General features: G+C 40.7%; 1 protein-coding gene across 1 annotated transcript in view; it reads left to right on the plus strand.

Moving 5' to 3' along the window:
• LOC114641792 (zinc finger protein 665-like) overlaps window positions 1–18,387 on the plus strand; it is a 65,887-nt gene that overhangs the window by 26,732 nt on the left and 20,768 nt on the right. The window contains exon 3 of the mRNA XM_051927755.1: window positions 4,889–5,577. Within this exon, the coding sequence (XP_051783715.1) occupies window positions 4,889–5,577 (689 nt within the window). The remainder of the gene's footprint in view (window positions 1–4,888; window positions 5,578–18,387) is intronic.

Below are 18,387 nucleotides of genomic sequence, written 5' to 3' on the forward strand. Positions count from 1 at the left end.
GAATCTCTCCAGTGCGCAGTGACTTCCTAAAAATATGTGTCAATGGTTTCTATGGTGCAGTGGTTAAGGCTTTAGACTTCAAACCCTGTTGTTTCGAGTACAAATCCCACTTCTGACACCACTGTGTGACCCTAAACAAGTCACTTCACCTGCCTGGGCTCCAATTGGAAAAGCAAACAAAACATAACTAATTGTATCATAAATGTTTGTAGTACCAGGGTGTTGTAATGGTTATTTCCTGATTGCTGCCATCGTTTTGACTTTTGCTTTTTAATTTTTGCTAATAGTAGTAGGGTGATGTACTGTCCAGTGTTAGCCATTACGGATTCAAAGAAAAGTCAAGCAAAATTACCCCTTTTATTGGCTAATTATAAAGATTACAAAATGCAAGCTTTTGAGGCAACTCAGGCATGATTAGCCCCCAAATAAAATTGGGGTTGATGGCCCGTGCCTTCTGGGCACCCATAGGGCCAGAAACAAACAGCTTGTAGCCTATGGGGAACCCATCTTTTCCCTAACCTAACTAAAAAGATTACAATTTGCAAGCTTTCCAGGCAACTCAAGACCCTTCTTCAGGCAGCTTGCAAACTGCCAATAAAAGGGGTCATTTTGCCCGAGTTCTCGTTACATCCATAATGGCGAACAGGGTACATCACCTTACTGCTATTAGCAAAGATTAAAAACCAAAAGTCAAAATGATGGCAGCAATCGGGAGACGAGGCTTATTTAGAGCCTTCATCGGCTCCTCTTGTCCAGTCCATGTCAGGATGTGCTCCCCTTGCTTTTATTTATTTCTCTTTCCGACGTGTTCCTTCTTTATTGTTATGTCTCCATTTTTTTTTTAACATTTTATTGAATTTATTAAAAGCAAATAACACTCCATACAAGCAAGTCAAACTCGACAAAACAGACTTCAGATCCAATCAATCCCCACCCATGAGAAAGAGAGCTAGGCCAGCAGACAGAGTAAAACTATAAGAGTAGGAAAAAAATAAATAAATAAATAAAAAAGGAAATAAAATCCTTTTCCCCAATTTATATGCTTATTTTCACTTTTCATGTATTTATTTCCCGTATGTGTTTTCCGTTTTCATCATTCCGATTTGTCATTTTCATTGTATGTATATACTTAAGTGTGATCTCCAGTGTTCCTTGTATTTTGTGAGGGGGGACCCTCAATGGTGGGACCACCCTTGCATAACTGCTAAGAGATGGACCAAACCCAATACCCCCCACCCCCTCCCCCGCCCCCCCGACTTTAAAGGCAGGGAATGCTAGCGCACATATCCACCCTCAGTCACACCAGAAAGTGTTTAACACAGCGGACGCATCTCTGGGTTATGAGAGAAAAAGGGAGAAAGTGAGCAGTGAGGAGTGGGATGGAACCCACCAACACTGACAGATCCACCCAGGTGACGCAGTGGGAGGGCTGCTGCCTCGCAGTACATAAATCATGGGTTCACGTTTTGGGTCCTCCCTGCGTGGAGAATGCTGTGGAGACCGCTTTGAGTAGTGAGAAAAGCAACTATATACAGTCACATGAAAAAGTTTGGGGACCCCCTCTTAATTCTTTGGATTTTTGTTTCTCATTGGCTGAGCTTTCAAAGTAGCAACTTCCTTTTAATATCTGACATGCCTTATGGAAACAGTAGTATTTCAGCAGTGACATTAAGTTTATTGAATAAACAGAAAATATGCAATATGCATTGTTTTATTTTTGGGAAAATGGTTCAAAGCTTTTAACAGAAAATAAGCAGGCAGGAATCAGAGAGGAAAGGTCCAGTACTTCAATTGTTTACTTGTTCAAATATAGTATCAGTTACATACAATATAATAGTAATAAACATGCAGATATAGGAATTGTACTATTGACTTACAGTAATACAGATATATGAATTATACTATACTTACAGTAATACAGATATATGAATTATTCTATTGACTTACAGTAATACAGATATATATATATATATATATATATAAACTATACTATTGACTTACAGTAATATCAAAAGACCCAGAGCCATCATCCTAGACCAGTAGACTGAGGGAGCCCGCGTGTCAGTCTCGTCAGAGGATCAACTCGTGAGCCTGGTCCAATACCGGGCGGTGTGCACGTTCCCCACGGTTGAGCTTCCAAAGAAACTGAGGGCGGAACCTTCCCTTATATACTAATTGAGTGTCCTTACCCAAAATGGCTTACGTGTAAGCAGTGTATACAGAAGTGATCAGTTTCTGCACACCTCTTCCCACGGGACATTTGTTTTATCTCTACTAAGCCTAAAACAATCCTTCTTAGAGACATCAAAACAACTTACAGAAAAACATCTTGCATTAATTTAACCTTTTCCCTAAAACATTCTGAAGCCCTCTACAAGAAACAGGTTTTTGCACATTCTTTCGCTATCATCCCAGACATTCCAATCTTTGTAGCTGGTTTTGCACTGAAGCGACCAACCTCCTCTTACTCCTTTATTTCATCCCTTCTCCTGTTACAGAGAAAACTTTTTTTTTATTACATGCATCATAACAAATTAGACAGGTGTATAAATGTGGGAACCCGAACAGAGATATGACATCAATACTTAGTTGAGCCTCCTTTTGTAAATCTACTAGCCTCTAGACCAGAGGTTCCCAAACTTTTTTGCCCTGTAGACCCCTTACCGATTTCCATAGACCCCCTGCCTGCTTAATATTGAATTTTCCTAAACTTATTAACTTCAAATGTGTTTTTGACAACTGACACAGTGCTGCTTTTTTGTAGAGTGGACAATTGTAAAAAAAAAGAAAAACATGTACAATTTTTATTCATACCTTTATTGAAAAGACACAAAATATAAATATATAGTCAATATAAAATATAAATATATAAAAAAAGCTATTTAAACATAAGACAGAGCAATTCAAAATTTATTCCTGCCCAGAGAGCACACAAATATTTTAAAAATATTTTAAAAATGTTGAAATGTCCGTGAAAATAGCTTACAGAAATATTTCTAGAAAATGTTTTTTTAGGAATTTAGGAAAAATCAACTTTATCTAAAGTCGTGATCAGCATCTATGGCTCTATGCAATCGGAGCGAATACAAAAATATGTATAAAATTTTGTACTTACTTTTCTTGGGCACTCCTAAAGAAGATGATTTTGATTCACTTTGACTTGTACCTATTTATATTTTTGAACGTATTTTCAAGGCACTTTTCTTCTCAAAACTCAGAAAGCTAATGAACAGTGTTTGTCTCTAACGCTCTTATTTATAATAGATGAATAGATGCGTTGCTGCTGATATGAAAACTTGTGTCCGCTCACGTGGACCACCATTTACATCTCGTGCACCCCCAATATTTTTTTCTTGCTGATATAGACCCCCTGCAAGTCAAAATCGACCCCTGGGGGTCCATATAGACCACTTTGGGAATCAGTGCTCTAGACGCTGTCCTCCTATAGCCTTTGAGTGTCTGGATTCTGGATGGAGGTATTGTTGACCATTCTTCATACAAAATCTCTCCAGTTCATTTCAATTTGATGGACAGCCTGCTTCAAATCATCCCATAGATTTTCGATGATCTTCAAGTCAGGGGACTGTGACGGCTATTCCAGAACATTGTACTTCTCCCTCTGCTTGAATGCCTTTGTAGATTTCCAACTGTGTTTTGGGTCATTGTCTTGTTGGAATATCCAACCCCTGCGTAACTTCAACTTTGTGACTGATGCTTAAACATTATCCTAAAGAATTTGTTGATTTCATCTGACCCTCAACTTTAACAAGGGCCCCAGTCCCTGAACTAGCCACACAGCCCCACAGCGTGATGGACTCTCCACCAAATTTGACAGTAGGCAACAGGTGTTTTTCTTGGAATGTGGTGTTCTTCTTCCGCCATGCAAAGCGCTTTTTGTTCTGACCAAATAACTCCATTTTTGTCTCATCAGTCCAAATCACTTTGTTCTAAAATGAATCTGGCTTGTCTAAATGAGCATTGGCATACAACAAGCGACTCTGTTTGTGGCGTGAGTGCAGAAAGGGGTTCTTTCTCATCACCCTGCAATACAGATGTTCTTTGTGCAAATTGTGCTGAATTGTAGAACGATTACAGATACACCATCTGCACCAAGATGTTCTTGCACATCTTTGGAGGTGATCTTTGGGTTGTCTGTAACCATTCTCACAATCCTGAACATATGCCGCTCCTGTATTTTTCTTGGCCTGCCAGACCTGCTGGGTTTAACAGCAACTGTGCCTGTGGCCTTCCATTTCCTGATTCCATTACTTACAGTTGAAACTGACAGTTTAAACCTCTGAGATGGCTTTTTGTAGCCTTCCCCTAAACCAGGAAACTCAACAATCTTTGTTTTCAGATCTTTGGAGAGTTGCTTTGAGGATCCCATGCTGTCTGTCACACTTCAGAGGAGAGTTAAAGGGAAGGAAGCACAACTTGTAATTGACCACCTTAAATACCTTTATATCTCATGATTGGACACACCGGTCTATGAAGTTCAAGGCTTAATGAGCTCACCCAACCAATTTGGTGTTGACAGTAATCAGCATTGAGCAGTGACAGGCATTCAAATCAGCAAAATGACAAGGGGACCCACATTTTTGCACAACCAGTTTTTCGCATTTGATTTAATTTCATACAACTAAATGCTGCTTCACTAAACATCTTTGTTTGGAAAACACCCCAGTACTCCTAGGAAATGAAAGACAGACCACTGTTATCTTTTTTATTGAAAGGAGAGTCAATTATTATGCAGGCTGAGAGGGTTTCACAAACTTTTTCATATGAATGTAAATGCAAATAATTGTTATTATTATTATTTTTATTATTTGATGTGCTACCCATCTAATTTTATCATTTGTTCTTTATTTATTTGAATATGCTATTGCAGATTCCCAGGGCGGAACAGAGAATTTGACCCCAGCCTCATTGAAGTATATTGTCCACACTGATCAACAACTGCATAATCCAGATGACAAGGATTTGCATGCCTGCCAACAGGGTGGAAATACTTATGAAAACAAATCTGATTGTAAAGATCACAGGACGAGTCATACAACACCAAAGCCATATTGCTGTTCGATATGTGGCAAACGATTCCTCCATAACAGCAACCTTCAATTACACATAAGAATTCACACTGGCGAAAAACCTCATTGTTGCTCTGAATGTGGCAAACGATTTTCCAACAGTTACAGTCTCCAAAGACACACGAGAATCCACACTGGAGAAAAGCCCTATGGCTGTACTGAATGTGGAAAAAGATTTGCTGATAGCAGCCATCTTCAGAAGCACACAAGAATCCATTCTGGAGAAAAGCCGTACTACTGCACTGAATGTGGCAAACGATTTCCCCTTAAGAACAGTCTTCAGACCCACCTAAGAATTCACACAGGAGAGAAGCCATATTGCTGTTCTGATTGTGGAAAACAGTTCTCCTACAGCAGCGTTCTCCAAAAACACAAAAGAATCCACACTGGAGAAAAGCCTTATGGCTGTGCTGAATGTGGCAAACAATTCACTGACAACAGCAACCTTCTGCGTCACATGAGAATTCATTCTGGATGTAAAAGCCAAAATTAGAATACTAATGGTAAATTCACACAAATGTTTGCTAATCTGAATAGAAAATAAGTTTTACAACGTTACTTAGAGAATGTTGTAATCTTTTATCCTATAAGATAACATCTTATAGAACTTTCTCTGCTATATTTGTAATTTATGGTCATGGTCTGTCTGCTAGAATAATGGGTTGTTCGATTTTCCTGCAAATAGAAGGATGCAATGGTGTACGGTTTTCTGACCAAATGATTGTCTGTTGTGTATGCATGTACACATGAGGTAACAAACAGACTCAAAACCGGACATGTAACTAGTTTGTGTGAACTGTTTCTGCTTTAAATTTTATTAAAACATTTCAAGTGACGATACTTGGACTGTGGAGTTTTTTGCACATGTCACCTTCATTGTCTGACTCATTCTATGAAGCAAGCTGAGGCTGCAACATTTTTGGAGACCTTTGACAATAGCAGCTACACTTTTAGTCAGAATACTGCCAGCTGAGACATGTAACCATAAACTTTTTTCGGAAAGAAAACGTAACAGAGGATTGTGTGCCCTAATGTTTTTTTAGAACATTAGAAATATTTAAATGAGAACAGACCATTCAGCCCTACAAAGCTAATCGATCCTATCCAAAGTAACATAAAGTTGAGTTTTGAAGGACCCTGAAGTCCTAACTGTCCACCACACTACTTGGTCACTTATTCCACGTGTCTGTGGTTCTCTGTGTGATGACAAACTTTGTAAAGTTGGTGTGATTTTTACCCTCAACAAGTTTCCAACCATGTCCCCGTGTTCTCGTTCAACTCATTTTAACGTCACTGTCTCGATCCACTGCACTAATTCCTTTCATAATTTTAAACACTTCAGTCAGTCAAGTTGGAGAGACAAAATCAGAGAGGTGAGATTGTGTTGATTTGGACAAGTGCAGAGGAGAGATGCTGAGTAGAATGAATGAAGGGTGCTAAGGATAGAGCTGCCAGGTAAGAGGAACAGAGGAAAGCCTAAGAGGAGTATTATGGATGTGGTGAGAGAGGACATGCAGGTGATGGGTGTGACAGAACAAGATGATGAGGATAAAAAGAGATGGAAGAAGATGATCCGCTGTGGCAACCCCTAACGTTGACTTTCTTTGTTTTGACACTGTCATTTTTTTCTGCTTTCATATTCTGTATCTTGCTCTGCATGTGTTTCTCGCCTACATTTTTTTTTTTGAGTCTTCTGAATTCCAGTTTTCATTATCTCTAACCTGCTCTGCATGTGTTTGGCCCCCTTGTTTTTTAACCTCTTTATGACGTTTTACTTTGTTTTCTACTCTTTGTCTTTTATTTCTGTACTCGCTTTGTCCTGCTTTTCTTTTTTCAATGACACTAGGTCCGTGGTGATTATTTTCCCTTTTATCGACTAATGATTTCCATTTGTTTGCGCTACTGCGATCTTTTCTTTTTTATTTGATACTTTCTAATTTTCCTGCTTTCATATTCTTTAACTTTCTCTGCATTTGTATCGCGCTGTTTTTTTGAGCCTTTCGAATTCCACTGCTTTCATAATCTCTAACCTGCTCTGCATGTGTATAGCACCAACGTTTATGAACGTCTTTATGAAGTTCTACTTTGTCTTTTAATTCTGAGCCCGATTGGACGTGCTTTGTTTCAGTTCCACTTGTTACGGGCTGATTATTACTTATTTTCTGAATTTGCACCTAGATTATTCTTTTTTGCATTTTTTTCTCTCCAAAACTTTTGAGTCTCTTTTCTCCACGCTGCTTTTTCATCTTCGCTTAGTCGTCAACGTTTCATCTGCAACGTATTGTCCTTACATGCTTTATATGCGCTGAGAGCCCTGGATCTGTGTGTGCTCAAAGTCTTTACATGATTGAGTGTTTTGCTGCCCGTGGTCTTATTTGATATTGGTTGTAAGTAGGGTGTGTCTTGCAAGAATCTCATGTTCTACGTCCCTGTGAGATGGTCCTGGGTCAGTCTCTTGGCACAAAGTCTCATGTTTAAGGTCCCCATGAGACGCTCCGAAGCCAATCTCTTTCGTCTCACGGGTCTTTTAGGTGTCTTCACGTGAAGATCACGTCTCGTCTCCCTAGTCTTTCTCACCCACGATTTTTTTTTTTTTTTTTTATTATAATATAGAGAGATAATCCAATAAAACAAGTGAACTGGTGGAGGTTAAAATCCAACTAATAGAAAAAATCCTTTTTAAAACGAGGTTAAAACAATAGCTGGAAGCTGTCCCTTTTTTAAAAAATAAAGCCCAGTGCATTCTTCTTTTACTGGCGACTCCCCTGCTTCTCCCATCCAGGCAATGCACTGGGGAGTCACCCTAGCTGCAGCTGACCTGCTCTACCTGCTGGTCTGGAGGTTTCCCGATCCCTGGCTTTGGTTCTGCTCTCCCCAGACCGAGACTTGGGTTCCCCAGCAAGCAGGACACTCACGTTGGGGCATCCACCTCCCAAGCCTCCCACGGTGAGCCAACCTTCTTCCGGTCACTCCTGCTCCTCAACTACACACTCAGCAGGAGTGACCACTACCGACTGCCCAAGGTGTCAGCCAAACACCCCGCTCTCTGGCACCCCCCCCCCCCCCCACGGCGGCCTTACGCTTTTATTTTTTACGGGGAACGTGGATCAGATGTGGCTCCCACAATAGGTTCGAAAAAACACAGACGTAGTAAAGTCTCACAGTCAAGAAAAAAACGCCAACTTTGTAATCCCACCACACAACCTTCTAGCCCCTTCTCCAACCTACCGCACGACCTTCCTTACCAAATCAATCATACCCGCGCTGTACTCTGCCCTCCCTCAATCAGACCCGACAGTCAATCCAAAAAAAAAGGGCTTCAGCCTGGCTGGGACGCTACAATACTTTACTTCTCCGTAGTGTTAATGAGAAAATTTCACCAAAGCGTTATTCACAGTGAATCTGCTGCATTCGCCATTCTTCGTCAAATTGTTTACCAGTGATGGGTCATTCTTGAACGATTCGTTCATTTTGAACGAATCTTTAATGTGACTCGGGAAGAACGAGTCGTCTCGTGGGAGTGATTTGTTCACTCGTTCACTTTCTTTTATAAGAAAATGCGTTTTAGATATTTTTGATAATTTTATGATAATTTCTAAATATGATCCAACATACAACAAATGGAATTTTACGTTAGTATTTGACTGAGGTACTGAGCCGGTAAGTGGTCACGTGACAAAAGAACGAATGACTCGAAAGACTCGAGGAATGAACTAATCAATTCTCTTTCCAGCTCAGACTGCATACTAGGTTAAGCTTATGGGCCTGTCACGTGATGAACGAACGACTCGAACGATGAACTAATCAATTCTCTTTCTGGCTCAGACTGCCTTGGTTAGCTAATTGGGCTGTCACGTGATGAACGAACGACTCAAACCCGAAAACTTGTCAGATAAGAGGCGAGGTGAGCGAATCATAGACTAAAGACCCAGGAAAACAACGAATTAATATTTTCTGTTTCTTATAGCATTATAGTTTTGTCTTGTTTGTAGTGTGATCAACATTTCTGTAAGCAGTAGATGTGTTAGGGAGGTAACAGGTGACATTTTAATTATATTTTGCTAAAATGAACGAAATGACTCGAAAAAGGATTCGTTCATTTTGCTGAACGAGACTCAAAGGTCTGAGTCAGTAAAATGATCTGAACTTCCCATCACTATTGTTTACTGATAGTTCCTCTCCCGCAGCAATACCCTTCTCGATAATTCAGCCGGTTTAGGAGAACCTTTTTTTCCCCCATAATGCTTTGTGTGGCAAGCGCGTCTTCCCCCGGAGCTGTAACTGCCAACACTGAGTGGGACTGCCCCCCGGGAATATAATGCTGATGATTTGCATTAAAGACTCTTATTACTGGTACAACAAATACATAAATAATGCAGGTTCTCAAAATTTTATTTTTATGAAACATATACTGCATAAATAACGAGTTATCTCTGCTTGTCGCAAATGCACAGGTCAATCGTTGAGATCCACGTCATTATGAGAGAAGGAGGAGCATGTGCTATGATTAAAAAAACAAGCCTTGAAGGAGCCTGACGCTTTAACGCGGGAGACTCTATGAAATTACAATAATAATGAAAGATGTATTACTATTTACAGAGCGACTTCAAAAAACAGTACGAGCCAGCACGCGGAATCAATCGTGACACACCACTTCGATTTTCCTGCCTTTAAAAGACCTGCACCTAATGAGCTCAGAATCTTGCATAAAGAAATACCCCAACCTCGAGATCTTCTTCTATAATACGCTACCGTGGCTGTTCACTTCTCTGTCCAGGATTTTAAATCGCCTGTAGCTCGCAAACTGTTTAAACTATTGACCTGAAATTTGGTACGCGTATACTACGTGACGTCTACTATCCGATTTCGGGGTGATGATTGACATCCAAGGTTATTCCTCTTTATATTTTATTGTAGAATCAACTCACGACAGCAGCCGTGTAGCGATTGCTTACAGGTGCCTTTAATAATAATAATTCTTTGCACTTATATAGCGCTTTTCTCACTACTCAAAGTGCTTAGCAATGGCAGGTTAAGGGTCTTGCTCAAGGGCCCAACAGAGCAGAGTCCCTTTTTTTGGCATTTTACGGAATTCGAACCAGCAACCTTCTGATTGCCAGTGCAGATCCCTATCCTCAGAGTGACCACTTGTTGTGATGTGAGATTTTACATATAACTTGATAAATGGTTTGCATGTGTTTATTTCTAATTTAGGCAAAGGAATGTAATTTAGTGTTCTCCAAACCCCCAAACCCCCCCACCCCCCACCCCCTAGGAATGGGTCTGTTTGAATTTTACGACAGGATTTGGGGGATGTGTGTTTTAAACCAGTTTGGCAAGTGTTTCTTTCCTAAAGTCATTTTTACCCTCGCAAATGGGCTAAGGTGTACTTTAACATATGCTTTGGTGGCAGATGTTCTATTTCCCCCATTGGTCTGAAGTATGGCTGTTTGGAATTGGCTTGGTTCAGAAGCCTTTAAGTACCATGATGTGCTATTGGCTCTCTGGGTTGGACAGAACATCTATAAATGGATGTGTTTAACCTCAGTATCTCTCTCTTACTAACCAACATCTGAAAGAAGCATCTCTCTTGCTATCCTGTGATGAAGAGCACAGCCCAGCAGCCATTTTGAACAGACATGTGGCTGAAAGCTGAGCACCAATGATGCCTTAACTGGAGACATTTAAGTAACCACAAGACTGTGTGCCGCCTGAACTACATATCATTTAATCAGGTTGTATGGTTGCCAATATTCAAATGTACTTTGCATTTTGTTATTATTTATGAATATTATCAATAATACTAATACATTGTTTAAACTGTAACTTCTGCTTGTCTTTTTACTACATCTAATTGCCTGAGGTTATAGATGCAGAAGGGAAGGTGGGGATAAGTTATATACAATAAAACCTTATAAACAGTGGTAAGTCTGTGAGATTAGGCATTCTAAGGCTACATATTAATAATACAATAGGGGAAAGTAGAGCAATATATATTACAGTAATCCCTCGTTACTTCGCGGTTCACTTTTCGTGGATTCACGACTTCACGGATTTTATATGTAAGCATATCTAAATACATAACGTGGATTTTTCGCTGCTTCGCGGGTTTCTGTGGACAATGGGTCTTTTTACTTGCTTCCTCAGTTGGTTTGCCCAGTTGATTTCATACAAGAGATGCTATTGGCGGATGGCTGAAAAGCTACCCAATCAGAGCACGCAGTTAAGATCCTGTGCGCTGCTGATTGGCTCAGCGACGGAGTGTTGCATTAACCAGGAAGTCTCATCTCACTCATTCATCATTAACGTGCTAATGCTTCAGGGGCTGTGTCCAAGCACCAACAGAAGATGCAAATGATTGCAGAAAAGGTAAAAGTTTTGGATATGTTGAAGGAAGGAAACAGCTACACCGCTGCAGGACATCGATTCTTTTTATTTAAAAAGGAGGAAAAGCATATAAGATCTACGGCCGCAGTGTCCTTTAACCAGGGTGCAAAACGAGTTGCAAGTGGACGTGATAAGGCAGTAGTCTGGATGGAATCTGCTTTAGGAATCTTTGCAACAAGGTCGACGACGTCATGACCGCCTACAAGCTGCTACATGTACTTCGCTATACAGTAAGTGTAAACTTAACTACCGATTTCATATTGCTTAGCAGTTGTCCCTGTTTTTAATAGAGTAAATGGTGGGTTGTAAACAATACAGAGAGGGTTTAAAAACGTCCAAATACACGTTAAATAATTAAATAAATATAGTGTCCCTACTTCGTGGAAATTCAGTTATCGCGGTCGGCCTTGGAACCTATCTCCCACGATAAGTGAGGGATTACTGTACTCTACCAAGACAAAACAATTGGCGTAGTCCGGCAGGATTTTGCGGTAACCATTGTTTTGCACCTTGTTAGACAAAACACCACTCCATTCTCATCCCTATACCACCTTCGCCATTACCTCCCCTACCTCTTCATATCTTTAATCATTCTTGAGGCAGATTGAAGACTTAAGTGCCAGCTTAAGTGAAAAATTAAGGAAAACGTACTGAGTAATTGCAACACAAACACTGACTTAATCAGTTTTAACGCGAAAAGATGCCAACAGAAGAAGAGAAGCAGCGGGCCGCTAGGGTGGAGTAAAGAGAAGAGCTGCTCAGTAAGCTGCAAGCACATCAACCTCTGAGCAAACGAATGATAAACATACAGAGAAAGAGGAGGAAAACTAGGAATGCTCAAGTCAAGTGTATTTAGCACATTTTGAAGGTAGAAAAATATCGATTTTACAGAACTTGGCTGTAAAAAATAATGAAATGTATTGTTTAAGATATACAGGTAATTTTCAGTAGAACATAAGGTAACTTTCCTTTTTTTCAGAAAAGGTCTTTTACTTTCACCATTTACAGTATTTTTACCATTAAATTTACTGACATTTTTACAGTGTATGTTAAAACAGAGGGCGCGTGTCCCAGCTACCTCAGATTACATCAACAAGATCTGTGCGTCGAACTATCAGATGCACTGCAAACAAACACTGAAAATAACAACGTACGTGTAGGCAAAATGATCATATTACTATCCACATTTCCAGGAAGTCCAAGATACATGCAACAAAACTATCAGGATGCCATGGCCATAGTACCTAAATTTGGAAAGCATGATTTATTTATCAATTTACACATGTAATCCTGCTTGGCCGGAAATTCTACATGCATACTGCGTCTTTCAAGAAGTATTTATTTCTACTTGGTTTTTGAATTTCTTTCTCACCGTTTTCCGTTCCTATTCTTACACCGCCATATGCTACGGTGGGCGTCGGCTAGTTTTTTTTATAAAATTGAAAACCGTTTATAGTCTTACCTTTATTTGTAAATGAAGTCCATGCGCCTTTCCTTCTCCACGGAAATCTCTGTCACTTTCTTATAAAAGTCCTCCTTATTTGCCTTTAGTTTTAAAAATCTTAATCTTCCATTTTGACAGTCACTCGGAACAAAAGATAAAAATAAGCAGACCGCTGCAGTGCAGGTGACTTTCTGATGTCGCTAACTTATTGGCGACTCTGTGTCAGCAGCAACGAGCACCTGTTGGGCTCACAGGCGCCCCCTTCAGGACGGTACTGTCTGCCTCACTCTTCTTGTGCCATTTCACTGTGGTTTTATGTCCGATCATCCATCCATCCATTGTCCATCCCGCTGAATCTGAACACAGGGTCACGGGAGCCAATCCCATTCAACACAGGGAACAAGGCAGGAACCAATCCCGGGCTGGATGCCAACCCACCGCAGGACACACACACACCAAGCACACACTAGGGCCAATTTAGAATCGCCAATCCACCTAACCTGCATGTCTTTGGACTGAGGGAGGAAACCCACACAGACACGGGGAGAACATGCAAAAATCCGGGTCAGGGAAGCGAACCCGGGTCTCCTAACTGCAAGACAGCAGCACTACCACTGCACCACCCTATGTCCGATCAGCAAGACTAAATATGTCTCACACATTCATTAAAGATATTAGCCAGACTGTGGACAGTCAGGGTGTATAATAAACGTGTCTGCAAACATTATATTGGCAACATACAGAGAGACAGCAACAGGCATGCGCCAATTAAAGGCATCCACCAAGTGTGTGAGGAGAGCGCAGTCCGAGGCGAGGTGAGGTTCGTCGCTGCTGCACCTCGAGTTTCTCCCCTGTATTTGAATAGGCAATGCGCAGATTCAGCGATTTTGACTATAAAAATGATCAAAATTGTAATCATACAGAAAGCAAATTTATGTACAGACCAGTGGACAAATTTATTTTAAGTTGTCATTATTATTATTATTTTTTACTTTTCACACTTTTACTTTTGTCTCCCCTGACCGCACATCCCTGATAACATTTCTCTTGTTAATAAGTAAATAAAAATGTAGAAAAAAAAAATCAACGTTTTTGGCCCGCTTTTCTGGGTTTCAACATAACGCTAAGGCAGTGGCGTGCAAAGAGGTGGGGGATTAGGACTAGGTGGTTACAGCCCCGGGTATCCATATCTGGGGGTGCATCCAATCCAAAGAGTGTTACTCTCTAGGAGAGCCCAGTTTCAAAATTAATTAGGAAATGCCAATCGTCCGAACAAGGAGAAGAAGAAGAATGCCGGGAGAATCAGCAGGAGATATAGTGGACTGTCGCCACAGCAAGAAATGAATAGAGTTATGAGAGAGATTATGAACCGACTGAAAGGGGAAATTGAAGACGGCAGTGTTTGACTTCAAGACCTTCGAAACCGATTTTCATTTCTTCTGGATTTGCATTCAGTCACAATTAAAGACAAAAAAGAAAGAGAGAGATTAAAAAATGACTGCTCAGCCTTTGCAGATTACTATAATAATGATATGACAGCAATTCAATTACATGACGAAATTATTGACTTTGTGATGCTCCTTCCAGTTGGGGGGAATACAGTTCCCCCCCTGATCGTAAGAATGCTCTCCAGTGGTTAGTACCGTTTGCAAGGGATGTCTTTCCCACGATTTGCGTTGCATACTGCTTACCATCGCTTTTTCAATCGCAAGTCGTGAAAGATCATTTTCAAAATTGAAATTAATAAAAACTCACCTGAGATCTTCCATGTCACAAGAGCATCCGACCAGTCTGGCTTTAATCTGCATTGAAAAAGAATTCCTCACAGATGATGTAAAAAATGAAGGAGTACAATTGTTTTTCGGAGAGAAGATCTAATTTGGGGAAACAAACAAATGAATATTTAATTTGAATAAAGAGTTAATTTCTTATTTAATATGCCTATCTTTATCATATTCATATGCCACCTTTACCGTTCACTTTGACAGCAGGGGTAATATAATCAAGGAGTTTGCCCCGTGCATCTTCTAGTCTCTGCACGCCACTGCGCTACGGAGGCCAAGAATAAAGAAAACAGAATCATTTATAAATAATCCTCTGCCTGGCCAGTAGATGGCAGTGTTCACCTGATTTCTACAACAACTATCCTTTGAGTCGCTCTTTGATGACTCGATTGGTTGCTCTTTGTTTAATTCCTCTGGCGGGCTGTGCCAACTGCCCTGCGAGACTTCGTGCGTGCACTTCAGAGTCAAATGGGAGCAGAAAGAGAGAGAAAAAAAAAGAGAAAGTGCGGTGAAAGAGAGGAGTGACGGTAAGTAACAGCAGGATCGAGTCGGGGAAGGAAATTACGGGTGGGAGACAAGAGGGAAGGAAAGTGAAAAGGACAGAAAATCCAGGACGGACATAAAAAGCAGGAGAGCAAAGGGAGAATGGGAAAGCCCGCCGCTCACTTTTACTTCCACTGCCCTGTTCACGTTCACGCCAGCTGAGTCTCCAATGCTGCCGTCCGTTTATGCTCGCCATTCAGCCCGAGATTAGCGTGCAGAGGGATTCACGTTAAAAAGAACCTTCTACCAATTAGCGTTTACAATATGAGCAGAGCACCGACGAAAATGACACGGGGACGGATTTAACCGGGCAGTTTGGGGGATCATCAAAGTGGAAAGGCGCATGCTCATGACTTAAAATACTAGGAATTCTTCTGCTTTGCAATGCATTTCCGAGTAGTTAAAAACGTAGCGCTTTTATTTAAAAGACACAATCAAGACGTCTTGAACTTGCAGTCTGAATTTGTGGGTCTCTAAAGTGGCGGCACCCGTAGCTGCTCGACTTCTCTGTTAAAGCTGACGAAGCTGCGGCTGCGACGGCAGGCAGGATTTCAATAGCGCCCGTCACTTGAACAGCTTTATTCTGCCGTTTTGTACAACCAGCGGCGTTACGTTCGTTGTAGCCGTTCATTTCGTTACATACGCGTCCTCGTTCAGCTCCAAAAATCCTTTTTGGTACTAGTGTACTAAACGGACGGCAGTTCCTACCCATTCTAGTGTTGGGCTCCGTGGGGGTTGCTTAATTTTTGGAGTTTAAATTATTAGGCTGACCTACCCCAACCACAAATACTAACCTTAAAGTTAATGGGGGTGGAGCATAGTTGCCTATAGAACCCTAATGTTATTCACCCCTTTGGGTGCCTACTGTTAAAAACGAAAATTCCATTTGCATCATGATAATAGAAAAGGGTACTAGCCGTCCGTTTAGTAACACACTTCGTAATCAAGGTAGAAAAGTGGCTCATGTTAAACAAACAAATCGAGATAATGATCCCATGTCATCATTAAGTGACAAATCGAATAGATCGATTGGAATGGTTTGCTCCAGAAGGTGTTGATAAACGGAAGGCGTAGGACAAATACACTTACCAGAAAAGAAAGTGAAAAGCCCAGATGTCAAGTTGATTCCCTGCAGTGTGACTTTACGCTCTCTTGCTTTTTGAAGGCGAGTTCTCATCCACCGAGTGTTTTATGCTCAGAATTCCTCGCCTATGTGATTTCAAAATCGATTAAACTTAACAGGCGTTTAGAAAAATTCCTTGTACACATTCACTAAATAATTACTGCAACAAACAGCATATTTAGTAGACTGGTGCAAAACACCTCTTACAGGTGTCGAGAGCCTCATTTATCCAGCGACCAGTGCAATGAGTAAAGTCCTGCATGGTGATTAAGTTTCATTGTCTGCTTGAATGCGGTCCCCCTTTGTGTGGTGGTTGGGCTATGCCAGGGTTTCTCAACCTTTTAAGTATTTGCGACCTGAGTTTTCATAACAGTTTTAATCGCGCCCCCCGTAACGTTTTTTTGAATGGAGCCCACTAATACCAATTTGTTCTTTTTTTAATTAATGATACAGGGGAACCTCAGTTCACGACCATAATTTGTTCCAAAACTCTGGTCGTGAACTGAAGCAATTTCCCCCATAGGATTGTATGTAAATACAATTAATCCGTTCCAGACCATATGAACTGTATGTAAATATATATATATTTTTAAGTTTTTAAGCACAAATATAGTTAATTAAACCATAGAATGCACAGCGTAATGGTAAACTAAATGTAAAAACATTGAATAACACTGAGAAAACCTTGAACAACAGAGAAAACTAACATTGCAAGAGTTCGCGCTATACTGTAACCTTATGACCCGATCGCTGTAAACACTTTTTTTAATGAGTTTTAAGCACAGGGAAAAAAAAGGAACATTTGAAAAATCTGTAATTTAATAAACCACCAAGAAAAGTAACATTGCAACAAATCACGCTACGAACCACTCGCTGTAAACACTTTTTTTAAATGAGTTTTAAGCACAGGGAAAAAAATGAACATTGCAACAGTTCACGCTACGAACCGAAAAATGAACATTTGAAAAATCTGTAATACAAAAACTAACCATAAACCACCAAGAAAACTAACCTTGCATGAGTCGAGTTCTGGCATGAAGTGAGGAGGAACTGGGTGGAGAACAATCCGGTCTTGTCGCAGTTGAAGACTTGTTGCGGGATGTAGCCTTTGTCCTCCACTAATTTTGTGAAATTTTTCACGAATTCTTTCGCAGCTTCAGCGTCGGAACTAGCAGCCTCTCCATGCCTTACCACACTATGAATGCCACTTCTCTTGTGAAATTTTTCAAACCATCCTCTACTGGCTTTAAATTCCTCACTTTCGCCACTCATAGAAGGATAGTTTTGCAGCAATTCACCATGAATCTTCCCGGCTTTCTTGCATAACATCACCTCGCTTACGCTATCCCCTGCAAGTTGCTTCTCGTTCAGCCACACTAGCAACAGTTTTTCCACCTCTTCCAGCACTTGAGGCCTCTGCCTGGTTAACGCTGTAACTCCTTTTGCAACATCAGCTGCTTTAATAGATTCTGCTTTAGAACAGCCAAAATCGTAGACTTTGACTTCTTGTACTCGGTGGCAAGATCAGTAACACGAACGCCATGCTCATACTTTTCAATAGTTTCTTTCTTTACTTCGATTTCAATTTTCTGCAAAACTTTCTTCTCACCACTCTTCACTTGCTTAGAAGCCATGGTTAACTGCAAAAGCACACAAAATACTGTAGAGCACAGAGAGTTCACAGGTAAAGCACGCATGTCTGACTGAGAACAATGAACAGGGAAGAGGCTGAACACGTACTTAAATACAGTAATCGGCGCGTACGAACCGGAAGGGAAATGAAATAGAGCACAAAGACTTCACAGCGAAAGCACGCACGCACGCACGCACGTCTGACCGAGAACAATGCAATTATCGGCACGCACAAACCGAAAGAGACACTGGCTTGTTCGTATACCGAGTGTGTGGTCGTGAACCGAGGCAAAAGTTTGGCAAACTTTTTGGTCGTAAACTGATTTTGTACGTGTACCGAGATGTTCGTGAACCGAGGTTCCACTGTATATCATAGATGCATATTTT

Source organism: Erpetoichthys calabaricus, chromosome 5 (genome assembly GCF_900747795.2).
Source record: "Erpetoichthys calabaricus chromosome 5, fErpCal1.3, whole genome shotgun sequence".
NCBI classification, from domain to species: domain Eukaryota; kingdom Metazoa; phylum Chordata; class Cladistia; order Polypteriformes; family Polypteridae; genus Erpetoichthys; species Erpetoichthys calabaricus.